We start from the raw sequence: 25,471 nt of genomic DNA, 5'->3' as shown, positions 1-25,471 counted from the left end.
TTTTTCTTTTTTACCAACTTTTTTGGCTTTGAATCGATAGGACGATGATTTGAAGGAAATAATTGAAAAGGCCCGTGAAATGGAGGATGTTTACGGACACTTTTTCGACATGGTCATCGTCAACGGCGAGGAGGAGCGAACTTACAGCCAATTGGTGAGCGAAGTCAACCGGTTGGAACGGGAACCTCAATGGGTGCCAGTCGTCTGGCTCGACCGTAACAGCAACGATCACAAATGAGGATTGACAAACAATTGACAGACAACCCCTGTGTGGTAAATGAGGGGGCCTCGCCCTATTCTTCTTCAATCTTCCATAATAACCCCCCTCCCAATCAGACGATTGATTTTTCTTTTTCAATTTTTATTTTCGAAAATTCCATTAAATTAGACAAAAAGTGAAAGAGGTTAATAATAATTCGTCAAGATGCAAAAAAAAAAATTCCGGTCTCTTTTGTCCGGTCCTTGTTTTCTCCCTTCGTTAAAAAAGTCGTCCGTTGCTTATAACAACTCGTTTTCCTACGTACGCCCCCCACTCTGGGAAACATTTACATCATCCCCATATATATACAGTAAATATATATATATTAATAATAATATTAATAATAATAATAATAATAATGTTGAAAGAAAACACTTGATGGACACTTGAAAAAAACCTCCCTCTGTCAGCTGTAGCCGGCTATGGATGAACTTAGACGATTAGGAGCGTCAAAAATGTCGAGGTGGAGCTAATCAAATTCTTTATAGTGACGTGCAAAAGAAAGAAAAACTAAAATTCCTTTTTCTTCCTTAACTTAGAAAAAAACAAAAAAACTTGTGGCTTTATTTTGAATTATTAAATTTTCCTCCCTCGTCTTATGGCCTTTACTTTTTGATTGACAAATCCCACTCCTCTCTCGACATTTCCCCCACCCTTTTTTTCAAATTTAAAACAAACAAAACAAGTTTGTCGATATGGGAAAATTTGTAGCCATTTTCTTAATTGAATCGCGCGCGCGTAGAGATGGTCAAATTATTTTTGCTCAAGAGTTCGCACGGCGCGTAACGGGCAAGAGCGGGACAAAATGCAGACAAGAAAAGACAACAAATAATTAACTATCGGCGTAGTGATATAAATTCCCTCTCTCTCTCTCTCTCTCTCCCAAATTCAAATACTTTTTCACTAACCAATCAGAGAAGAAGAAAAGAAAAAAACAACAAGACAAGATTGTTGATAATAATTTTCTGTCGCCCCCCGTTGTTTAGCAAATGGTATATTATATATATATAAACATACAATCTATTTTGAATGTCCCAAAAGTGTTTTCTTTTTGTTTCGTGGTCTCCCATCAAAATGATTTTTTCATCCCATTTCTTTTGTTTCTCCGCTTGACATCATCTTAGAAAATTGGAAAAAATAATTGAATCCTCCCCCCCCCTTCTCTGTCTTCGTATTATCCTACCACCACTACCAACACACCGTGTACAGAATGAATGTGTAGGTTTATTATTATGCGCCTCTGTGTGTGTGTGTGTGTCGTGTGTGTGTGCGAGGGTTTCAACTGTTTTTAGGAATTTTGAAAAGATGAAAAAAGATTTTTTTGTGGTACACCACTCACACGCACACACACACATCCTGTAAAGTTTGTTGATCCTCTATTTACGCTATATATTGACAGAAAAGAGAAAAAATTCCCAATCTTTTTTTAGAACAAGAAAAAACCCGTTTGTGCCCATCTCTTTCCCATTTTGTTTCCAAAAACAACAAGCGCCCCACCATTTTTCGTGTGCGGATTTAGAAATGTGTTTCGCCCCTCTCTTTTCACTTTGGGTTTTTTTCGTTTTTTTTTTGTTTTTTTTTCGTGACGGATTGGCCAACCGAAGTCTATTTGCGTGTGTGTGTGTGTCCCGAAAATTCCGAATATTTTCTATTTTCATCCCAACCCTTTTTAATCTCTCCCTCTTTCTTTTTTGACGCAGTGACGACACACCCAATCGACTCCTCTATCTCTTTTGAATGGTTATTCTATACATACACTGACGAGAAATGTGGATACGAGTTGTCCTTTTTTTTTATTCCTCTTCAATCAGATCAAATTTAGGTCTATTTATATATATATCAATTTATATATATGTATCGTATTTTGTTTTTCAACGGAGGAGAAAGGATATGGTCGTATGTTGGCAAACGTTTCGCAAATGAAAACAAAAAAACATCGTTTTAAAAAAGAGTTGGGGGATGGATTTGGAAACAAAAGATTTGATTCTGTTTTTTTTTTCTGTGACGACAATCAATTTCTGAGAGAGAAAAAACATTTCAGATGAATATATAATTTGTTTCCCACAGTGAAGCTGAGAAAAATGAATGGACGAAGGAGAGGGGGAAATAATAAATATTCATTAATGAATTTACGTCATTAATGAGATATACAATACAGAGAGAGAGAGAGAGACATTGATCTAAGCGTTTTGGGTGGGATGATTGGTCGAATCGGACATCATGTGGGTGGCGGCGGCTGTCGTGACGTTGTCTAAACTGCGCGACACATCCGCGCTGGCGGATGAGATTGCCGTGACGTTGTTTTTGCACAACCGATGGCTACTCGTGGAAGATTCCTGGAACAGCAAATGATTCGACTCTTTACTGGCAGCAACTAAATTGGCTGCTGATTGCTGCTGCTGCTGCTGCTGCTGCTGCTGGCCTGAACCTGCTCCTTTGTGACACGGCGAACGACTAAAGAGACGGGACAAACTGGTGGAGACGATTTTTCGGGAGCCGAGCAATTTTGGCGATTTGGGTACGTCAGATGTGATCCCGTTTTCCGGCGGCTCGGCCGAGGCCGGTCGGACGGGACTTAAACCGAATCGGTCCGTCCATTGACGCAATCGAATTAGGAGGGGATTGTCGCGGGCCTTGGAGGACGACGACGACGACGTGATGGAGGATTCGGCCGGCAGATCAACTGGAGAATTTTCTTTAGTGGCAACTGAAGAATCGGTCACGTCCTCGGTCGAGGCTAATGGCGCTGAAGCGGTCGTGATTTCGTTTGCTGTCCAGCACCCCTGGCCGTTGTGTTGCGACGGCGATTCGACCGACATCTCTTTGCTGAAGACTCCACCATTGGTCAACGACGTCGTGGTGCTGGTGGTGGTTGTCGTGGGCACGTCCAGCGGGATTTCATCCTCCTCTTCCTGGATGGTCCGATAAGCACTCGGCCCTGACTGTGTGGGACTGTTGGTGGCACTACGGGCGGCCACCACCCCACTGGCCAGAATCCTGGCCGACTCGGCAAGAGCTGGGGACAACAAAAATCCCAAAAAAAAGATGATTACAGGTCGAGGATCGGCCATTTTGGGCTTTTTCTTTTTAAATTGGAAAACAACTTACAAGCAGACATGACAGCCAGTGATGCCCGCCGGAAGGCTGATGATGGCTGTCTTCCGTTTTGGCAACTTCCGTTGCCACCTACTATTCCGCCGCCGCTACTGCTGCTGCTCCATCCCGGCAACGGTCTAATGTCCGTGCTGATTTTGAACGAGAACGTTTTCTCGCAGATTTCTACTTCGGTGAACGTGTCGGGATCGAGGCCGAATGAGAAGCGTCGGATTTCTTCCTCTTGCGAGAGCGACCTGTCGCCAAGAGACCCCACACACACACAGAAAGTTATTAGCCAAACACAAACTAAGTGGAGGGGAAATAGAGGAGAAACAAATCAGAAAAATCCCGAAATCAAAGTCAAAGTAAGTAGCAAGTTAATGTACTGGATGTCATTTCCCATCCGAGCCAGCCGCCAGGGCTCGACTAATAATATCTCCTGCTCCTACTTTATCCCAAATCCTTTTAGGAGCTTTCTATCTTCTCGTGTATATATTACACACATGCAGCAGTCGAGTATTATCCAGTCTAAGAACAAGGTCCTGCACATCGCCGACGGCAACATGCAAGAGGAGGAGGAGGCTTTGGCAAACAAATCCCGATGCGACTCGCAACATCAACGGTGTAGTATATACATCAAGAGCGGGAGATTCAAATCTACTCGGCCTGATTCCTTCTGATGTCCCACGTCGTCGTAGGGGGGCGAAAAAAAAAAACACAAAATCTCTCAAATCCCGTGTGTGTGTGGGGCTACTACTGTACAGGGTCTTACACTGCGGATTGATCCTGTACGACAACAAAGTCGCAACTAACACGCCAGGACTTTATTTTAAAAAATAAAAAAAGAAACTCCTGCGAGAAGAGTAGTAACTTGGAAAGTCACTCGGGACTTGTGCTCTTCAAGCCCTTTTTCATGCTCGATCCCTTTTTTTTCCTATGCCGATGATCCCAGGGCTGGGGGGATGTTACATCTTTTTGATAGTCAACTCAAAATGCAGACAGTGTGCAGCACTGGCGGCGGCGTAGGTATAATCAATCGATAGAACCATCGATCCGTACAACTTTCGACTGGAGTAAATTCCAAGATGAAAAAGTTATTTTTTTTTCTTTCGGATTATTTTGATCATTCGTTTTCAATTGGATCCTCAATTGACGGCGGACGGAGACTTTGTGTTGTGTTACATATTCCCGCGCGCTAGTTTTTCTTTTGGATCGTTATTACTTTGATGGTTGTGTCGTAAAAAGAAATGGCCAACTAATCAACCGGTTGATGATTGAAGCCCCCGAATGTTATTCGTGTCTTTTCGGTGGTGGAGGTTATTTCTTTATTTACTAGCCGCAGTAAACTGTCGACGGCGCGGTTGATCATGTAGTACGCCGTAGGAATCATCTTGTATTTATATCCCTAACGCTCTTGTCCTCTATATATAACCAGTCGTGAGTGTGATAAGACCCGACGTCCAATCCAGGATCCCCGAAAATAAGTTAACCGAAAAATCCCCCTGGCCTGTAGTGCTGCCTAACTTTTTGGGGCGACAAGGCCTCCAGTTGAAAGAAGAATGAGACGTCCTCCCCTATATTAAATATATTGAAGAAGAAGAGCGGCATATATTGCTGATTCCTAGGAAAAATTTCGTCGATTGTGTATTATGCCATAGGATGGACGGCTGGACTAGGGAAGGAAAACTTTATTTTCCAGCGTTATATCGATCGTGCGTGGCTCACGTCTGATCAAATACTTAATATGCTGGCCCAAAGTATTATCCGTCCGCTCACGACCGACGATCTCTTTCCCTCGGTCTCAATTCGAGAAGACTCTTTCTTATGTAACAGCAGAATCGGTAAATCACCTATCGCTTACGGGACTTGATTAATATTTGAATCAACCAAATCCTTTGCGTAATATCTATGACGACCGTATACTCTCATATAGGATATCGATCGCTGTTGTTGATTATTACACGGGTAAAAGAATAGGACCCCTGCGTTGATTGCGATACCTTTCTCGGCTGATGGGGGTCGTCGGGACTGCGCCAACTATCAACGGATGATCCATCTGCAGACTGTTTTTCCTTTCATCTTCAATGCTGGTCGCGCTGCGTTGCTGGATGAGTTGGTGTGATGCTTTGGATCGCTGCTGACTGCCGGTGGATTCATCAGTGGAGGATGGAGTCGCTTCCTTTTCCTGGACGCAGTCGTGGGCGGCGGATGAAACTGAAGTTGCCAGCGGCGTCGGACTCGCCGGCTGCTCCAGATTGCGACGTGAAGCTTCGTTCAGTTTTCGATAGTAATCCAAAGCTTCTCTGACTGGATTGACTATTAAATTCTATTTGAATTGAATCAAAAAAGGAAAATTTTGTTTTAAAATTAGAAAAAAAAAATATTTTTGATTTGTTTTATTACGTCTAGTTCGGGATAAAGGCGACCGATGGCCTCGAAGAGCGGAAGCAAAACGAATCCGATGAAGGAGCATTGGGACGACGGTTTGGTGATCTTGTCCCGGTCCATGAAAGGCGTGACGGGTAAGCCTTCCATTTTCTCGCGGTCGCTCTGCTCGAAGAATTCCTGCAGGAGGCAATCCAGCCACGGCTCGGCCACATCCATCGGCCTGGCTTCGTTCGAAATGTCCGACACTTTGATCAGCACCATGCACAGCTGCCCGTCATATTTGTCGCGTTCCGACATTTTTAAAAAAAAGAGCGGGAAAAAAAAGAGCGATGAGCGACATATCGATCTTTTCTTTGGCGACAAAATAGACAAGTCTGCATTTTTTAAGTTCATTTTCTACGACTTCCGGATGGAGAAAGTCGGATCATGGCGCACTCGTCTGTATTCTCCTACACGTTAGAGAATACGATTAAGGGAAGGGAAAGAAAATCAATAGCCGACGAAATTGTTCCCTGGAAAGGTGAGATGACAGTCAACCTCCCCGATTTTCTGCCGTTATACGTAAGTACACACAACACTGGAAAATGGCATTCAGAACCTTTAATTAATCTGCTTTTCTCTCTGTCGATTCAAGTCGACGATCATTACGCAATTCAAAACACAAAAGACCCCGGAATAAAACATGGCGTTAGACGGGGGTGAAAGCTGAGCATATGGGTCTTTTTTTGTTTGACTGCGCGTCTTTTGCAGGAGATTTGTTTGGCAAAGCTGCCGACGAGTCTTCTTGTGCTGCTCGTGATTCGTTTGATGTCTGATACAATCGGCAAAAGCCGTTTCATCATCCACTTGTCGAACGCGTGAAACAATTTCCGCTCGAGTTCCTACTGGCAAACTTATCACAGCTGGGAGCGGGAGCTAGCTCCTTTTGTTGAACCTGCTCTGGCACACATTAAAAACGAAATAAAAGGAGACGCGGAGGAGAGACTGGAAATCATTATAGAGTCGATCTATACAGACTCGAGTGTACATATAGACACTGCACGAGAGTCTATATAATATGTCTCATGCAAATGACGGAATTGTTTTGCTCTGGAAACTTTTCTTTTTGACACTGTCATTCATTTGAAATCGAAACGAATCATTCCAGCAGGAGTTGATCCCCTCCCTCCAAAATCGCATTAAACTTGCAGACGAAATTGATTTCGTTTACCAACTTGCCACTTTCCACCGTAGTTTACAGCTCGTGATTTTCCACTCGCACAAAGAGAAATGTCACACGATGGCACTCGAAACTTTTTTTTTTCTTATTTATTTAGGTATGGAAATGGTACCGAGAAACACCTTTTTTCGCTTCGATTTCATTTGAGTTGTGCCATTTCACGAAAATAGGCAACGTCGTCTGCACTTTGTTTTCTTCTTTTGTCGTTCAAGTTTTTGGGTAAATTCGTCTGCTCAAATTGACGACGTCGAGTTGGGTAATGGCGTTTATTCATTCTCTCTGCTGCTGCTGTTACAATTTCCGGAATTCTCTCCCGTCGACCAGCTGCGTGTGTCTACATTAATCAGCGTGCCGAGCTTTGACGTCAGACTTGATCAGACTGTTACACTTGTTACTCTCTACCTGAGCTCCAAAAGTGCGTCTACACCGACGAGTTTGATTGGTGCCCATGGAAACTGACAGCCACAAAGTGTTTGCAGGTGACGTTTAGTGCCCAGATCGCACTGGCCGGCCTTCATTTCCGGGACTCATCACGACGGGAAACTTTTGTCACCGATAAAAGGTAAGTGGCCCCACCTACACATGTGTCACACACTTACCAGATTGATGTGGGCTCGATTGTCGTAATCAAAGATGGGGGCGATTTGATTGAACTGGTTGAGGATCTCGTTGTGACGGGCCATGTCGGTCGCCAGAATGCAGCGGATGATTCCCTCGCGGACGCTTTTGTAGACGTCGGCCGTGAAGGATCGGAAAATGTTGGCCGTCGAATCTTCCAAAATGTTGAACGCCACCGAGCAGTGGTGATTTTCCAGCGGCGAAATGTCATTGTAGCGCAGGGCCAGCTCCGTCCTGGCGTTGATCTGTTGTCAGATTGGACTTGATTAGACCTTTTTAGTACATGTAGAAAAGTTTCTTAAATGTCTATACAGTAGACAGGCCGTTGTTTATTGACGGGGAGGAGGAGGAAGCCCGTAGGCGATGCACAAACTCTGTGTAGAATCGATTAGATGAGGAGGAGGTGTATATCAAAGCGAAATGTACACACACACACAAGTAAAGTCGAGGCTGCTAGCTGCTCAGTAATTAATGAAGGCTCTCGCTCTACCCCCCATCATTCTCTCGCCCGCTCTCCGTGTGACTGCGTGTCATTACGAATGTAATATATTCCCGGGAAAAGCACTTTTTTTCTTTCCATGGCCGCCACTCTGCCAAAACCGTCGCTGCTGCTGTTTAACTGCTAATGTGACGCCCCACTCTATCGGAAATATCAGCTCTAAATGAAATATGAAAAACGAGCGTCACAGCACGGGTTACCTGATAAATGTTGTTGAATCCCGGATGATCGAGGTCGTGGCATATGCAGGAAGTCAAGAGGATCAGCGTTTCCAGGTCGCCGATTTTGTCTGGTAAATCCAGGCACCAAATGATGCCGTACATCTGCAAGCGCACATAGAAAAGGAAGGAGTATATGCATGTCATTAAAGTTTCACTCGATCGCCCGTCATATGCTGATGAAGGACACACACACACACACATTTCAAATGGGCTTTTTCTTCATCACTTTGACATGCAAAGCGTCGGTACACAGGGGCGTCGAATTTCTTTGAATATATTTTTAGACGCGCAAATTTCGCCTCGGGGCATCCCCGCCATTTTTCTTGTTTTTTAATTAAAATTTGACGGGAAACGCTCACTCTCGATGATTAGACGTAGTGTACCAACTGCAAATCGATTTTGGGTTATTATTTCGAGAGTCTGAGTAAGTAAGTAGCTCTTCGCTCCTTTTACATAGTGCAGCAGGCGGGCAGGGGGCGCCTTGTTTGAACAATAACAACGGCGGCGCACTCTTGAACTATCGCTTGTGTAACGTATTCCCGACAAAGGAGAAAGTTTCATATAGAATCTGCGGGAGTATATTATACATGTATTTTGTGTGTGTGTGGGTGGGTGTACACACGCTACGTTGGGCGATTTCCCTCCTACTCTCGCTTGAGAAATTTCCAACGAGTTATTTCTTGTTTCTTTTTTTCCATTCCCGTATCTTTCACGGTGTGTTGCCAATTGTTGCGTGTATGTGTGTTTAGTTTTTGATCGCTAGAGACGATCGATGTAAAAAGATCACGCAGGTTCGACCCGACATGAGAGTTCGAAACAAACGATACGATCGTCTGTTCGACTATTAGACAAGCGGTTTTGTGTGTGTGTGTGTGTGTGTGTGTGTGTTAGCATTGCGGTTGACACGGCCATCATCTTTTTTCTTCTTTCTGTCGATCAATAGAGTAACCAAGGCCCCCCGGCGTTGTCTTGGCTGGGAGACCAGCAGCCCCCACACATTTTTGTCTGTTATGTTTGTTTTCGCCCGCTTACCATTTGACTGACGGTGAAGCAGTGCTGGAAATTGTGGAACGGCACCTCGTTGTAGTTCATGTAAACTTGACAGAGGAATTTGCGCAGGACGTCGAGGTCGATGTCGAATTTGCTCAGCAAATCCAAATCGACGTACATTTGCTGCAGGAGCAGCAGGATCTCCTCGTCCTCCCATTGCCAATTATCGAATGTTGGCATCCGCAGGCAGCGCCGGATCTCTTCCGTCAATGTCATTGTGCTTTTTTCAGAGAAAAGAAATTAAGAATTCGATTGGGCGGGAGTTTTGAATGTATTTGATGATTATTACCTGATGTAAAGATATTTCTCGCAGACGAGTCGTTTCTCCGACTCGGATTTCCGACGGGCTTTGTGTCTGTTCCAATAAGGACGGCCCATTCCAGCGTGCCGGAATGTGGTTCCAGCTCTGCACAACCCTGTTGAGTAATCAAACGATTTGCGGGATATTCCCGTTCAAGTTGATGATACCACCACAAAGAGAGCTCGATTGCAAACGGGGAAAAACCCGGTCGATCTATTTTCGTCTGCCGTGATTCCCTTTTTTTTAATTTTTATTTTTGGAAGAGAAGGGGAAAAATATTGGAGAGAATCGTGACGATCGGTAGCGGGCAAACTCATTGACTACGAGGCCATTACGCGGCCAGATGCGGGTGGTGGTGGTTGATGGGGGGGAAAACCCGAATAAAACAATCAGACCCGCCGCTGTTGTTGTCGCCCAGCAGCTGCCGATAGGTTCAATACACAGCAGTGTATAATGACAATAATGACGTCTGAATATAACAAGTGTAAGTCAGACGCCCATAGAATCTCATTATTTTCACGACCCGTGCCCAGAACCGTCAGACGTAGTCAACGACAACAACTCGACAGCCCCCCCTCTCGACAACAAACAACTTTCTTCCATCTAGACGTTAACGAAGCCGAAAGAATGAAAAGCGCGAGAAATGTGTTATACATTATATGCACAACCCCCGGAAAGTTGTTGTTGAAAAACGTAGAAATTATCAATGTAATTTAAAAAGACATACACACACAACTAGGACTAGCACTACTGCTACTACTGCCAAGAGTGTATGTTATGTGTATGTTGCAGTTGTTGTATATTGAACTACTCTAGCGTGTGCATTACCGAGAATTTGTTTGTGCTGTTCCAATTCGTCCCGCATGGCTTGGACGTCCTGCGGGTAGAGGGAGGCCAGGTCGTGCATCCGCCGCTCCAAATCCGAGACCCTTATTTCGCCATTCGCCAGCAGCAGCAGCAGCAGCCAATTACAATTTGTCACTTTGAGTACTATGTACGTGTATAACTAAATCACGGCTAATAGATTTTTAGACTCTATACCTTTCTTCCAGCAGGGCCAGTTCAGCTCTCAATTGCTCGGGCAACGATCCTGCGCCATGCCCAAATTTTTTTAGTTTGAAGTCATTCACATTTCGGCGGGAATTTCTTTTTTTTTTAAATAATAATAATTAATTGTATACCTTGATTGAAATGGGCGGCAACCAATTCGAGCCGATAGGGAGCGTCGGGCCGGTTACTTTCGAGCCGGTTGGAAATGTTGACGAGCGATCCCTCGGGTGTGTACATCTTGAGAATGTCGTGAGGACCGGCTTCGGCTGCACTACTAAACAAACCTAAATTCATTCACACAGCGTAATGTATCAAACGAAAATCATGTTAATGGCGTCCGACAGAAGGAAAAACAAGTTTCAATTGTCAAACGGACTGTGAGCGACTGACTCTATCGCTGTGACAATGTTAGACGTGACAGTCAATCAAGCGTGTTACAACAAGCAATCATGCAATATAGTATAGTAGATGCATTGATTAGCGGCAGCCAAGGTCGCCATCGAGTTCTCTCTCGCCTAGCAACGTCCAACAACCTCGGACAACAATTCGGAAATTTCGGGGTTTCTCGGTACGATTACATTTTGCGGCCTTTTTTTTTTCTTTCGTGTAGATTTTTTGATTGACGCGTGACTGTCCACCACCACCGACGTATCCGTCGGCGATTCGGTTATTTTTTTCTTCTTTTTCCCACCACCACCTCGGTCAATAACCAGTTGAATAAGGAAGGGAAGGGTCTCTCTCTTATAATCAAAAGTCAATCAATGTTGGGTTCAGTTTGTTGTTGTCTCGCCTGCTGGCCTTTAACACTAAATTCCTGTTTGTTATACTTTTGTTCCTTTTATGGCTAGAAGAGAACAAGAGCCCCGAGAGTTTGAACTCGTCCAATTTCTATAACGGGGGGGTCGGAGAAGAATCTTTTTTTTTTTTTTTTTTTCGTGCCAGGGATTTCTGTTTCTTTTTGTCACGTTTCCATGGTAACAATTCTTTTGTGTCTAATCTTGCTGATCGTCTTATAGGGGGGTGTCGGAGGATCAGTTGAACTTGCACCGATCCTTATTTTCTTTCTTTCTTTTTAAATTTTATTTTGTTCTCCTAGTCGAGTGGAAAAACCTTTTGCGAGGAAGGATCTTAATTGAAAAGAATAAATAAACCAAAAACTACTTTGACTAAGCTGAAATAGAAGAGAGAAAAAAATCCTGCCGGTGGGAGAATATGAACATCGAGTGTCTTATTATCTCGAAGATAATTTGATTCTTTCGCCGTGCGGACAAATTGGGCGAGCGCGATTCTTTATTTTTTTTAAAAAAAAGGGATGCGCGGTCGTTGGTTGTTATAACCCAGACGGCCAAGAGTCATCGTGACTTGCGGGGGGCTCTCCTCGCCCATTTTTTTTAAAGATTTTTATTTGAGTTTCACAGACATCGTCTGGACGATGCGCTTGAGTCAATGATATTGACCTCGTTATATTCCGTTGAAAAAAAAAAATTAATGAAACGAAGGCCGGAGACGAAAGCCAACAAGGTCGGATAAACAAAAAATTTTTTGGGGGGTTTTATTTTTTCCTTCTTATAGCAGCTGTTGGTTATATGGGTATTTTCTTAGACGGTAAAAAGAAATCGATTCTTCTGCGGGATTGGTGCCCGTATTTGTTGGGTGAACAAGATCTTCCACACTGGAGATGTATCGCGCATTTAATAAGGCGAGGTTTTTTCACGAGTCTGCGACACACGACAAAAGGACAAAAGAGGGAAATCGTTACTACTTCTTTTTCTTTTTAATTTTCGTTCCTTTTTTTTCTGTCGACGACGTCATCTGCCAGTTCCCTGTGTTCCAATTATGAACGGAACGAGCGCGCAAATAAAAAACCAGAAAAAAAAAATTAAAAATCGATTCATTCTTCTTCTTTTTCCATTAAAAATTTTAATAATAATAATAAAAATAAAAAAAAAGTCGATTCGATTTTTCCTCGTTCATTTTTTGTCGTTGCCAGATCTGGAATAGACGCATTCATTTCTCAATATTTAGATTTTCTCATAATGGCGTACGTAATCCTTTTGGGCGGCGAATGTGTCGTCAATGTCCATTGTCAACTTGTAATTAACCCGAAGACGGTGTCTCCTCTCAGCCCCGTCTTCACTAATTATTACTTGTGCAGTGTGCGTAGTACGACCAGATCTTCGACTATCGGGGGGGAATATCCCGCGATTGCAGTCAGAAACACTGGGGGCTGCTCTAGATAGATATTGCCAGAGCAATCAACCTAATATAAATTATACGGTAAAAAAAGAACTGCACAGCAGTGCGTCCCGATTCGATTACTCAGCGCTCACCGTTTAAAGAGCTTTATTATGATGATTATATTTGATCTAGAAGAAGTATAGTCTGGTGGATTTCTGGAGAACTTTCGTCTCGAGTGGTTCTCTCTGCCAGGGCCAGGGCTGATCAATTTTTGGGGTTGGGTGGAGGATCTGTAATGGAGTCTATCAGAGAGGCTCTTTTTTATTTTCTTATTTCCATCATCTCTCTGCACCAGCACAGCGGCAGCACAGTATACTACTACCTTTTATACTACTATAACGATGGAGGGGCGCGGTTTATTTCTATTTTAAAAAAGAATCGACAAGAGTTAGACGCATTAGTAGGGAGGAGAGTTGACGTGATCTGGCCGGGTAAAAAAATGGGAGAAGAAAATCGAACAAAGTTGTTCATTTTTGGCATGGGCGGATGATATGATGTTGTGACTGCGCAGTTGGCGCTTTATATTTGTATTCCTTCAACTCTCTTTCTATTATGACGAATAGTTTTTAACGACTGGGCCTTTCACGCGGAAAAAAGAAAAAAGACAAATGGCCACCAGTAGACGATGACGGCATCGATGGACGAATTCTCTCAGCTCTGTTTGCTCATCTTACTTTTAATGTCTTCGGAAGGCGTGTAGTCCTCGAAGATGGCCACTTCTTGACGCTGGCCGACTGTAAAGTAAACGGTCTTTCGTCGCTGCTGCAATGCAATGGCAACGTTGCTTCCGCCGCAGCTCCTAGCGGATTGGGCCGACGATTGCAGAGACTGTTGAATCTGTTGCGTTGAAGCACTGGCGAGGATCGCCGCCGCCGCCGATGGCGGAGAATAGGACGATATGAAACTGGTGGTCTGCGGGCTGCTGCTGCTGCTGCTGGTGATTGTTGTGGCATCAAGTTCCGCATGCGCCATATCGGCCACCCGCTGCTGTCACACAAGGGGGGGGGGGAAATAACCAAATCAAAAACCGGTCACCTACACGACAGTCTCAATAAAACGTGACACAACAACATGATGAGAACCGTCCCAACACTCGACACTCTCCGTTACACACATTTTGTTTCGGGTTTGAATACATTTCACGGCCCCACAATCACTGTTGAGTAATGATGAGTAGCATTCCCCCCGAAAAAAAAACCCGCTGCTGGCCAATGTTGTGTTGTTGCGCGGGCGATGTGGAAGGGGGGGCGTGGTGTGCACGGTCCGAAAGTTGGGACGCGACTGAGTCTCCCACCGAGCCAACAGCAGCTCTTTCTCTCTTAAAACACACACACACACACAGTGGCAGGGCCACACCAACTGTCTATACTGGGGTACTGCTCTCTCTCTCTGGGTGTGTGTATCGCTCTACAATTTAACAAGTCGTCTGGACGACATATTTTATTTTTTCCCAACGCTGGTTCGATATGGACAAATGATGTGTCTTTTTGAATTTTGCTTTTCTTTTCCGGAAGGATTCCGGGGGGAAAAAGAAAAAAGCAGCTTCACTGATTTGAGTGAAAGTAATAGAGTTACTTCTTCTTCTCGAGTATGAGCATTGATTCGTATTTGCCTCAGAAAAGGCCATTTGATCCGTCACGATGAAAACGAAAATTGTGAATCCAATTTTTATTATTGTCTTGGCCATCTTTGTCCTCCGGCTAAGATTTTTTAAATTTGTCTTCATTATAACGTCGTGTACGGAATGTATTATTAAGGTCAGGTGTGCCAAACTCCTTGGTCCGTCTTAACGAAATGTCTGCGCTTTGATCTCATCAGCGAAATTTCACCCAACATTCATATAAAAAAAGGATCAAAGTGACAGCAGTATACCCCCGTAAGTTCCCTCCTCTCATTTTCTTCTTTCCAAATAAAAAAAGAAGAAATAGAGTTTTCTTCTCTTTTCTACCGACACTCTGCTCGGCTGATTGTCTTGCCATCAAAGTCCCCCCCCCCTCCTGTTTTCTTCTTCATTTCGTTCGTGGCTCCCGAAAAAGAAAAATCGCCGCGTTTCATTCCACTACGCCAAAAATCCTGGGCAAAAGTTTGTGTCTGTGTGTTCAGTTCAAGTTGCTTTTTCTCTCTGCTCTCTGCTCTGCTAGATGCGTCGGGTTGTTTTTGTTTGGCAGAGGGTACGCGGGACGTGACACGGATACATCACGAACGTTTTCACGAAAACGTGCTCAACGAGAAGCTTAGACGAGAGAGTGTAGAGTCTTCGTCTACATCTCGGGAAATAAGAGAAAGAAAAAAAAAGATATGGAAGACGACGACGACGACGAAGTGGGGGGGGAGGGGGAGGCTGGTAATGGTGGACACACTGGAGGGCTGGGAAAAGCGGAGATCAATATTCCGCACGCAGGCAACAGTCATTGGTCCGTGCCGGTGGACGATCCATCTTCTTTTTTTTTTTTTTTTTTTCCCGCGTTATTATTTTCAGCTTATTTTTTTGGATTGAAAGAAAAATTGGAAAAAACCTGACTGTTTTATTTTTCCTTTTTTGACGTGTTACGTAACTGTCAATTGGGAGACGGACGTTTGCGGTCGTCCATCTTTTTTTTTTTTTTTTCTTATTGGGGTTTTTTATTTTGGGCGTTTACGAATTTTGTTGCAAACACGTAATGATCCGTGTCCTTTGGGGCGGTAATCGCAATGGGAAATGTTTTTGGGTACACAATTTTTGTTATCTGGCCGACGTTTGGCTGTCCATCGTCCCGATTGAAGGGTATTGACCGTTGTGGTTGCGTATTATATCCTATCCTTATGTATAAGCAAAGTAGAGAGAGAGGGGGAAACCCAAAACCCCCTCGAAACCAATTGGAGAATAAAATAGACAACTCGAAATAAAAGAAAACGAGTTCGACGAAATGCCAAATTGGACATTTTGATGATTGAAATGTCGATCGAAAAAAGCAGAAAGATTTGACGTAATTGCCAGGGGGTTTTCTCGATTCAACTTTCTATTCGGATTGGGCAACCGTCTTATGCCAATTTAAATGTACTTTGATGCTACTACTACTACGTCATAACCGCCAATTCCTATTTAAATAGAGTCGTCATAGGCACATCATTAGAATGACGAACCCGCCGACCACGGGCTTATTTGGTTTTTTTCCTGCATTCCGTTTGATACAAACCGTTTCATCCGCCCAACAACAACAAAACAACGTCAACCTCAAAGAGAAAAAAAAAAAGGAATTTGTTTTTTTCTTTTTTCCCGAAACAAGAGAATCGCGTGTTTTCACGAACTGTGTGTGTGTAGTATATAGGATGTCATTTGCATTGTGTGTGTCCCCCCCCCCCCCCCTAAAATGGTCAGATCTCTTTTTTTTTTCCGGGAGTAGCTCCTATTTCACTGTACGGTGTTTTTTGATTTGCATAGATGACCCAAGTCACGCACGATATTCGATTCGACCGCAAGTTCAAAAGAATTTCCTTGAAAGAACTGGAATGCGCTCACCTGCGCTGAGAGCCAATCGACAATTTGGCAATAACTTTTTAAAACAAAATTCGAACCCATTTTTAACCCTGGGCAGCAGCATGATGCCGGACGAAAAAGTCAAGTGTTGCTCAAGTGGTAATCATGGCGGAAAAAAGACAAATTCATTGTGAGACCCTTGACGTCAGTTGTGACGAATGCAGCTATAGGCTCTGCAGAATCCGCTGGATGGCTCATATCGGTCTTTTGTATTTTTATACACGCGTGTGTGTCGAGTGCGTTGGCGTTCCCCGCGCTATTATTAAAAAGAGCCAGAAAGGAATTCAATTTCTATTGTATTATTAGACGTACTACCTTATAGGTCGGCTGTGTTGTAGAACGTCGATGATTGCGCTCGTCAGCTGCTGCTGCTGCTGCCGATTTGTATCGAATTTGAATCAAGAGTCGAAATGAGAGACGTCACAGTTTGTTTTTACGTTGCAGCTGCTGGCAAACTGCTCGCAGATCACGTCACTTTTTTTATTTTGTCAAATTTTTCCAACCGGTTTTCCATTTAGACTCTTCAAGGCAATCCGCTTCGTAAATGCAATAAGAAGGAAAACGAATAGGAAGATATGCAAGGTCGGCAATTTGTTGATTTTTCTTATTATCGCTCAATTGGGAATTTCCGGGAAAAAAACAGTTGTGATGTGCAACACACAATGAAAAGTTGTTGGTTCAAATCGTAATTCAAGGTGACAACACGAGCGCAATGAAATGTGATTTCCAAACCAATTGCGGTGCCGTGAATATTCCACGAAATACTTTTCTGGCTAATTCGACAATCAGACTCAAATGTATACGTATTATAAGGACGATTATGCGGAGGAGGAGGAGGTGATTGGACGCCATGGCTTTTATTTTATTTTATATTTTTTTCTATTCTGTCCCTTTTCCCTTTGTTAAATAAATATTTTCTCCGAAACGGCGACTCCACCCCATTCGTCGAATATCAAATCAAGAAATGATTTCTTTTTTTTTTTGTTTTTAATTTTCTACCGGCTATCAGGACGCAATTAATAAATTCAACGGAATCAATCCAGTTGGGAAGCCAAATTGTCTTGAGAATTTGGCGTTTCTTTCGTTCCTGGAAAATATAAATAAAAATAAATTCAAACCGATCACATAATCGATCATAATGGCGAACAAATGTTTTTGCGGAGCTGAGATATGAGGTCAGACGAAAAACATGTCAACTTGAAACGTCTGCCGCCATTTTACGACCACCTCCTCCTCCTGTAATAGTTATTGAGATCAATCGACCCCGCCAGCAATGAGCTGTAAATAATGGGGCGTCCATTCACTTTGGCTGCGGTCAGAGAAGCAGCAGCACACTGGCGTGTGTTATGTCACCCCTTTTTCTTTTCGTGTGTGTGTTCCCCCCACCTTGGGTGCATCTCCCAATAGGGGAGCGGCGGTCTCTCTAAATCAAATGAGGAGGATATCAAGGAGGAGGAGGGATAAAAACGATTAAGATGGATCGGCGTCGTTTTTCGGCGACGCTTTACGACACTTTGGCTCTCACGCCTTCTCTCTATACCTTCATATACTATTAAATGTCTATTATAGACGTGACGTGCGGGAGCGATGCAAGTGAATAAGGTTCTTATATCTTCTCCGGGTTGTTATGGGTGGGAACGACGCCATTTTTTTGACGGCCGGAATTCTTCCCTTTTATTTGACGTAACATATTTCTCAGTCGCATCGTAGAAATGGCCGCGCTCAAAGTTTTCTTGTTGGTCAACAAATGGATTGGGTCGTTAGATGTATGGAGGCGGAGCGATCGATCGATCGATGGGAGAAAGTGAACCAGAAATGAATATTCTCCGGAAGAAGAAGAAGACGAACTGATTGGGTGTGTGTATCCATCCGGCGGATCAAAGCCGAGTGTATAGAGAGCAACAGTCTTTCATCAGCCGGAGGCCATGCACCCGCATGTGATACTCAGTAGGCCGGCGGCTCTCTCCATTGTTGAGCTTGTTTTCCCAGCTGATTGAAACCGGCTGTTTTTTGCACAGGGTTAGACACATGTGTACATTCAACTTGGCCTTTAGTTGCGTCTATAGCGCACTCCTTCATTTCTCAATTTTCATCTCCTTTTGGCTCACAGGCCAGCAGCAGTTCTCCACTGTATAATATCGATGCTGCTGCTGCTGTTACCGCCCAGCACCCGCGACCAATCAATACTACTAGACGGCAGTTTCAGCGTGTATGTGTGTGTCTATATATACGGACGGCTCGGGTTTTTTTTTTTCACGCAAGGGGAGTCTATATAGCCAATATATACTATCTGGCACGCGGGTTGGAAGGGCTTTATTCCGAACGAGTGGCCTGCTGGCGTTGAACGCGAACGTGAGCGAGTAAATAATAAACTCGCGCCCGAATCTCTTCTCCTATTGCTTGTTATTGTGCTGTGTGTGTGTGTGTATACCTGCGTCTCGCCCGCAAGTGTGTGATGGCACCTCCGTCGGTGTGTTACATCCGATTGCACGAGATTACGAAAAAAAAATAAAAGGAAATTCCAAACCCAATGATAATATCAATAATAAAAGCAGTCTCAGGCATTTGAGCGGGATGACGTCAACGCTGCTCTCTATCTGTTTGAAAACACGCCAATCAGAGTCGCCGGGCGTCGTTCGGGAAAAAGAAGTTTCAAGGAAGAGATAGAGCAGGAGGAGATGTGTGTGTGTGTGTATGTTCGGGTTGAAGGAAACTTCCGTTGTCAGCTTACTATTACGTACATGAAGATTCTTTTGACTTTTGCTCCTCCCATCTGCAATGGATGGATTCATTGATCCGGCCAGTAGAAAAAGTAGGTGAACTTGTTACTCGCAGAATTTTCCAATAACAACCGAATAGGCAACTAAAGTTATGTCAATTATTTCTCGTGTAATATCTTTGACCGATTTCTCTTGATTTCCGACTCGGAAAGACATAACAAAACTTGGGTCTCGGGGCTTATAAGGCACGTTCTCTTTTTTTTTTCCTTCCGCTTTGGCTCCGCGGTGGGTTTTATTGTCGGAGAAGAAGACCCTGCTGGATGCTGAGCCCCAATATATTATTATTATTATTATTATTACGATGGGGAGGAGGGGCGAATAATCCGTACAAAATAGTTGCCATTATTATGGCCGACTGCTGTTGCGGAAGACGGAAGAACGGAGAGATTAAGCCGCCAAGCGGAATTCTTTGATTGTTATTATTAAAACGCTTGTCGATCGGTTTGGCTCACGGCAAAGTGGGCGGGGTCCTTCAATTAATGAATTTATTTTCGATCGCTTTCTTTTATATTGTCCTAAATTGGGAAACATTTAAAATGTAAAAATCGATGGATTGGGATTTTTTTATTGTTCCCCAAATTCTCACGTGAGGCGGATGAAAATGGCGTCGCGAATGGAGCTCCATTAGCTTTTTCTATTGGATAATCATCTAGAACGAGGAGCTGGGGTTTATATAGATGTTACTAATTAGTTCAGAAATGCACAGGATGTCCAGGCAGGATCGCTGGTAGCAGAGAGAGAATACCGAACTTTTGGCCAGCGCGAAATGCGGATTACCAGACACTCACAATCATCCTTTAATAACATAGAGATTACGTGATGGAAAAGAGGAGCTAGAGCAGAGGGACGAACGTGAACGAACGCCGCAAGGATTACAAGTTTAGGGTGGATGATTCCGCCACCACCACAGCAACCCCCTACCATCCGTTCTAATATATAGTCAGCCCAACAGGTGCCCCTCCCTTTATTTTGTGTGTGTGTGTTGAGGGGGTCTATACACACGGTAAATAGACGTACACTAGGTAAAACTTGTTCTGCCAGCTCCTCTTTGAGTGTAAAGTTTTCTCCGCAACCGGAAATGTTGCGCAAAGTGCATTTTTGGGGAGAGGGGGGGTCGGAGTGAAAGTTTATGCGGAAGGGCCTTTTCTTCTATTATAAAAGTATTCCGACTACAATAATCCTTCGTATTTTATTTCATCGTCGTTTGCTCCTTTTCTCTCCCTTAAGTTTTACTTCGACGTCTTTATGCAAGAATAATCCGGCAGTCTTCCTCATCTTCTTGAAAATAACTTGGAACGTAGTTCTCTCTGTCATTAATCATGTACGACGTATTACATTGTGTAATATAGGGAATTCTTCGTTGCCTACTCTAATCAATTAATAATCCTACTTTCTCCTTCATATTTCCTGTACGCCCATCTTTTTGCCCGGCATTTTTGTCTATTCCGCTCTTAATCAATTATTACGTTCCTGAGCCAACACTTATTGATGGCGGGAGTCGGTAGAAAACCTTTTAATTATGAACCATGCAGGCCCCCGTGTTCTTAAATATTCGTATATAATCATTCAGGCTGGCTGGTTGGTTGTGCTGCATCGCTCGCTGCCATCTGTTTTATTCATTTGGCTGGCATTAACCATTCCGATGATTCGCCGAGGTGGTGCCGTGCAGGACTGCCGGATGTTGGAGATTACGAAATCTCTAGCGCCTTGTTCGTGCTCAGACTTGTGTGCGGTTTTGAGCGAAAAAATTATGTTTTAAAAACAACTTCCTGGAAATGAAGAGAAATCCAACAAACGTGGACTAGGGCACTAGGCCACACTCTTTTGCACAATGATTTGTGTAACGTTTTTGGGACTCCAATTAGTATTAATTTATTCGTTTTGATTTTTGTCTGATAGTCTAGGTCAAATCCGGCTGGGAAAAACTGGTACAAAATTGCCAAATGAATATTTTTCGAAAAATGAAATTTTCAACGAAAATCACAACAGCAAGTCTGGCAACGTCGTTACACTTTACTCTAATATCATTTGAAAATGGCGGCCGCCACAGAGATCAGTGACGAAGATGCCGCTGTTTTGCAGTTCCCAAAAGGTAAAAAGAACTATAATTTCCTACCCAGTTTACGGTTTTGAGCTTCCCTGTGTTAGGCTTGATATGTTTTCATAAAGGGATTTACAGTTATTACAGTTAATTGCTGTTAGGCTAGACCTGGCTAAGAACTGCACGTTTCGTGAACGTTTAATTCATTTGCAACGAATTTCTTAGAAATGTCGACTGATGAACCATGTGGAAATGTGTGGCCGGCGACAGATTGTTCCCAGACTCGAGTGTGTTTCATTTGTCAGACCCCTCTGACTGGAGTTTACATCAGGTGCGAGGAGTGTGTCAGAGTGGACTTGTGCCCAACGTGCTTTGCCAAGGGAAAGGAAAGCAATCACCATTTGAACAATCACAGCTACAGGGTCATACGAGATGATTTCTACCTCTTTGACAACTGGACTGCTCGGGAAGAACTCACTTTGCTGGATCAGTTGTCTACGCATGGGCCATCAAATTGGACGGAGGTTGCCAAACGCTCCAAAGCCAGTCCTGAAGAATGTGCAAACCACTATAACAAGTGGTACCTTGAAGACCCAGTGGAACCTCTACCAAGACCGAAAAGTCCAGAGAGACTGTACAGGCCTCAGCCTATCGTCTACAGAACCGGAACTCACGACCCCCCTAGGCCTGTTCCTGGATCAGTTTACCACAGAGACATGGCCGGTTACTGTGCTGCTCGAGGAGATTTCCAAGTGGAAGCCTTCCAGAATGCAGAATTTGACGTGGCGTCGTTACAGGATGAAACGAAACCCGATCCCGACGAAGAAATCGACCAAGAGGCTTTAGAACTCGAACGTGCATTGGCCGTGGCCGTGGTGCAAGTGTACAACGACAAGTTGCGCGAGAGATTTCGAAAGAAACGTATCGTCCAGGAACACGGGTTGATCAATTTTCATCGTCATTTGGCGGCTCGTTATCGCTACGACTCTACGCTGACACATCGCATTTGTGAGCGTCTCTCGGTGTTTTCCCAGGTGTTCAAATTTCAAGACCACTGCAGTCTCTTTGAAGGCTTGCACGGACATGTCGAGTTGCGGCAGCGAATCCAGCAGCTGCAAAGGTACCGCCACTTGGGGATCAAGACTCTGGCGTCGGCCAAAATCTACACGCAGCTTCAGGCTCGTCGTGAGAAGCACATGAAGCAGTGGAAGCAGTTTTCGGCCAACCTTCACGTGGCGTTCCCCGTCCAGCAGCAGCACCAACAGTTGGTGACCTCAGCCCTGCTTCAAGGAAGCAACGGCAACGTTCTAGTCAGCCCGGCTGGCCCTTTCCCACAGCAGCGAAGGAGCGCACCGCCGCTGGACATTGTCGGTCTGCCCGGTTACGACAAATTGAACGAAGGCGAACGTCAGTTGTGCTCCGTTTCACGTCTCGTTCCCGAGTCGTACATGGAATTTCGAAACATTCTCATCGCCGAGTGCCGCAACCGCAAAGGCATTCGGCTGGCTCAGGCCAGGACGTTGATCAAGATTGATGTGAACAAGACGCGCAAGATCTTTGATTTCCTCCTAGAAGAGAAACTAATCTACTTCCCCGCTTGATTTATGGCACCACTTGTTATAATAATGTTTTGTACAGGGGGCAGAGAGACTGAGAGAGAGAGGGGAAGAGGAGATGAGCAATAAACTTGCGTTATACAGTCAAGCCTCATGTCGTTTTAGCGTGTTGAAATCATCTCGAATTACCTGTTATATATATATATATATAGATATATAGATGTGTGGGCTTGTAGTCATGGGAAGCTCATGCAGGTTTGTTTTCTTAGATCAGCAGGAAAAGAAAGAAAAAGAGTCGACAAACGAGTGGGCACTAGTTTAGTAGTTTGCACAGTGAACCATCCCTTAATGCGGTTTCATTCTTCTGTCTCCATTCCACATCATTACAGAGTTCGAGAATGCGGAAACATTGCTGATATCTGAAGTCCACATGTTGCTGGACCATCGTAAATTACAGAATGAAAGCGCAGAGGACGAGCAGGAACTGTCGGAAGTCTTTATGAAGACGCTTAATTACACTCAGCGCTTTAGCAAGTTCAAGAATCGTGAGACTATCGCCGCCATTCGCAGGTTGATGCTCTTGAAAGTTTGATTTGTTTGTTTGTTTTTTCCCGGAATGAATCAATGACTTCATTCCCAACTTTTTCCTTACTTTTGTTTTTTCTTTCTTTCTTCTTGAACTCCAGTTTGCTGATGCAGAAAAAATTGCACAAATTCGAACTGGCAGCTCTGGCTAATTTGTGCCCGGAAAGCCCTGAAGAGGCCAAATCTCTCATTCCCAGGTACATCCAACCGTCACTGATATCTTAATTGATTTTTATAACGAAAGACTTGTTTGATTTCCCGCAGTCTTGAAGGCCGATTTGAAGACGAAGAACTCCGACAGATTCTGGAAGATATTCAAACCAAGCGAAGCTTCCAATATTGAACACGGTCGACCAACCCATGTCAGGCAAATGCACTTGAAATTCCTCATATTTTATTCTTTTTTTTCTCCTTTGGTCACAATACAGATTTTCCTTTTCATCCTTTTTCGTGATTTTCCATCCCAGGGATGGGCGCAGTCGAGAGTGATGCACACACTTGTGCGGCAAAGCGTAGGACGAGAGAGCCTTTAGTTAACGATAGCGAGGCATTTGGGTTGGCCTTCACTTAAAAGCTCTTGATTGAATTTACTGGCGGATGCAGTTGCTGAGGTCCTATATTTTTCTTTGCTCCTTTGCCCTATACTATCTTGTATTCTTCGTGGATCTGGTTATTTATTAGACAGTCGGTTGCTATGCGACCACAGACTCCCAGCTAAATTATTAGGAAAATGTTGTTGGAGCCAAAAGCTGATCGATAATCGTCGTGGCTTATTTGAAAGATAAGAGAGAGAAGAAAAAAGTCTCGTGCACCATAAGATCATATTAAAAACCAGAAAAAAGAAAGAGACGAGGATCCACTTACACGTGGACCGTGTGTACACCAGGGTAATGAGATCGATTTCCACGGCAAAGGATTTTGATGGAAAAAAACTGCATTCGACTCTCTTGCCTTGTACTACCTTCCACCACGTTTTAATTAGATTTGATACCACGAGGTGTACGAGCTGCGCTCATCCTGGCGGTTCATCCACTCAGATGATTAGATACCTCAGAAGACGGAGAGAGAAAATCTGGTGACTTGGAATAAAGCCAACCTCCGTTGCCCGTGTCGGTTAGTGTCTGTTTTGATGTCAGATAATTTGTTAGTGTTGCCGAGCAAAGTTTGAGTCTTGAGATGCTAAGAATAAATGACAGATACGGACTGTAAACGACGTATACACGTAACTGTTAAAAGGAAAGTAAAAGAACTTTACTTTTCTTTCTCCGACTCGGACAAAATCTGGTCTGATGCCCTTACAATCAAGACTGTGCACACCGTCTCTCAAACATTGTCTGGTCTTATCGGAGACTAGAAAGAAACTTTAATAAAGAGTTTCTTCATGCAGAATGGAAAATTGGATCTCGACATCACAAGAGTTTCCCTTTTTTTTCATTTCCGATTCGTCTTCTCCTTTGGTATATACAAACAAGTAAACTTTATTGAACTGAAAGTCATTTTTTTCCCCATTTGAAACTAAATTTTTTATTCTTTCCAAGGCTTTTGATGGTGATTCATTCCGTCACCCTTTTATTATCGTCTAGCTGAATTACCGTCGAAAAAAAACCGAATGGCACATTTGATTGCCTGATGCTACCAATCGACCATATATTTGCGCTCCCAAATCGCTAAATGTGTCCTATTCATTGAAATTAATCGAGGTTCCTTTCTAGTGGCGCCGGCTTAGTCCTTGGTAAAAGTATCGACTTGGAAATGAAAAGTGCAATGCCGAATGCCATGGAAAGATTTATGGGCCACCTACTTAGATATCAGTCACGCTCGTATACGCTGCAATTTCCATCGTGATGGCACCGATGAGCTCTCGTTTATTTCCCAAATGCGTTCCTTTTCCCTAGACGACCCAGCATCAACGACACCAGTATATATACTGCACTTGTATTCACCGTAATTTATCATCCAGTTTGCCTTCCAATTATGTCGTTCTTCTCGTCTGTCTTTCAACTAGAGCTCTCAAGGTTTTTTTTTAATATATATAACTGAACCCATTAAATGG

The 25,471-nt window shown here is 43.7% G+C and overlaps 3 protein-coding genes across 14 annotated transcripts in view; 2 read left to right on the top strand and 1 right to left on the bottom strand.

The window, feature by feature from the left end:
- Positions 1–2,031, top strand: part of LOC124209578 (protein lin-2-like) — a 30,666-nt gene extending 28,635 nt beyond the window's left edge. For all 10 annotated transcript variants that reach the window (XM_046607620.1, XM_046607618.1, XM_046607619.1 and 7 more), the window contains one exon: positions 41–2,031. In XM_046607620.1, the coding sequence (XP_046463576.1) occupies positions 41–238 (198 nt within the window). In that variant the 3' untranslated portion in view covers positions 239–2,031. The remainder of the gene's footprint in view (positions 1–40) is intronic.
- On the bottom strand, positions 912–14,233 carry LOC124209580. Its single transcript, XM_046607626.1, has 12 exons — positions 13,614–14,233; positions 10,833–10,985; positions 10,693–10,741; positions 10,480–10,580; positions 9,640–9,766; positions 9,333–9,570; positions 8,280–8,402; positions 7,562–7,825; positions 5,759–6,010; positions 5,356–5,681; positions 3,368–3,609; positions 912–3,275 (listed from the first exon to the last, which is right to left on the bottom strand). Exons 1-12 carry the CDS (start codon positions 13,909–13,911, stop codon positions 2,440–2,442), a joined length of 3,009 nt encoding a protein of 1,002 aa, XP_046463582.1. The 5' UTR covers positions 13,912–14,233; the 3' UTR covers positions 912–2,439.
- On the top strand, positions 7,174–23,859 carry LOC124209585 (DNA-directed RNA polymerase II subunit RPB4-like). Of its 3 annotated transcripts, XM_046607635.1 has the most exons (5): positions 7,208–7,524; positions 21,136–21,328; positions 23,223–23,403; positions 23,520–23,615; positions 23,683–23,859. In XM_046607635.1, exons 2-5 carry the CDS (start codon positions 21,271–21,273, stop codon positions 23,759–23,761), a joined length of 414 nt encoding a protein of 137 aa, XP_046463591.1. In that variant the 5' UTR covers positions 7,208–7,524; positions 21,136–21,270; the 3' UTR covers positions 23,762–23,859. The 3 variants fall into 3 exon arrangements, with proteins under 3 accessions (XP_046463590.1, XP_046463589.1, XP_046463591.1); XM_046607634.1 differs by lacking the exons at positions 23,223–23,403; positions 23,520–23,615; positions 23,683–23,859 and adding an exon at positions 21,503–22,981 and having other exon boundaries at positions 7,174–7,524; positions 21,141–21,328; XM_046607633.1 differs by lacking the exons at positions 23,223–23,403; positions 23,520–23,615; positions 23,683–23,859 and adding an exon at positions 21,503–22,981 and having other exon boundaries at positions 7,174–7,524.
- Positions 23,860–25,471: the final 1,612 nt, after the last annotated feature.

This window comes from Daphnia pulex, chromosome 12, assembly GCF_021134715.1.
Source record: "Daphnia pulex isolate KAP4 chromosome 12, ASM2113471v1".
In the NCBI taxonomy this organism is placed as follows: Eukaryota; Metazoa; Arthropoda; class Branchiopoda; order Diplostraca; family Daphniidae; genus Daphnia; species Daphnia pulex.
Note: the sequence above shows the minus strand (reverse complement) of the source record. Positions and strands in the feature narration are given on the sequence as shown.

What these genes read in the sequence shown, in the direction of transcription:
- LOC124209585 (XM_046607634.1), top strand. Translation starts at nt 21,271, where the DNA reads ATGGCGGCCGCCACAGAGATCAGTGACGAAGATGCCGCTGTTTTGCAG. An exon ending in TGTTTTGCAGTTCCCAAAAG is followed by an intron (nt 21,329 to 21,502) that starts GTAAAAAGAACT and finishes CGAATTTCTTAG; the next exon opens with AAATGTCGACTGATGAACCA.
- LOC124209580 (XM_046607626.1), bottom strand. Translation starts at nt 13,911, where the DNA reads ATGGCGCATGCGGAACTTGATGCCACAACAATCACCAGCAGCAGCAGC. An exon ending in GCCTTCCGAAGACATTAAAA is followed by an intron (nt 10,986 to 13,613) that starts GTAAGATGAGCA and finishes GAATGAATTTAG; the next exon opens with GTTTGTTTAGTAGTGCAGCC. An exon ending in TGCCGCCCATTTCAATCAAG is followed by an intron (nt 10,742 to 10,832) that starts GTATACAATTAA and finishes GGCATGGCGCAG; the next exon opens with GATCGTTGCCCGAGCAATTG.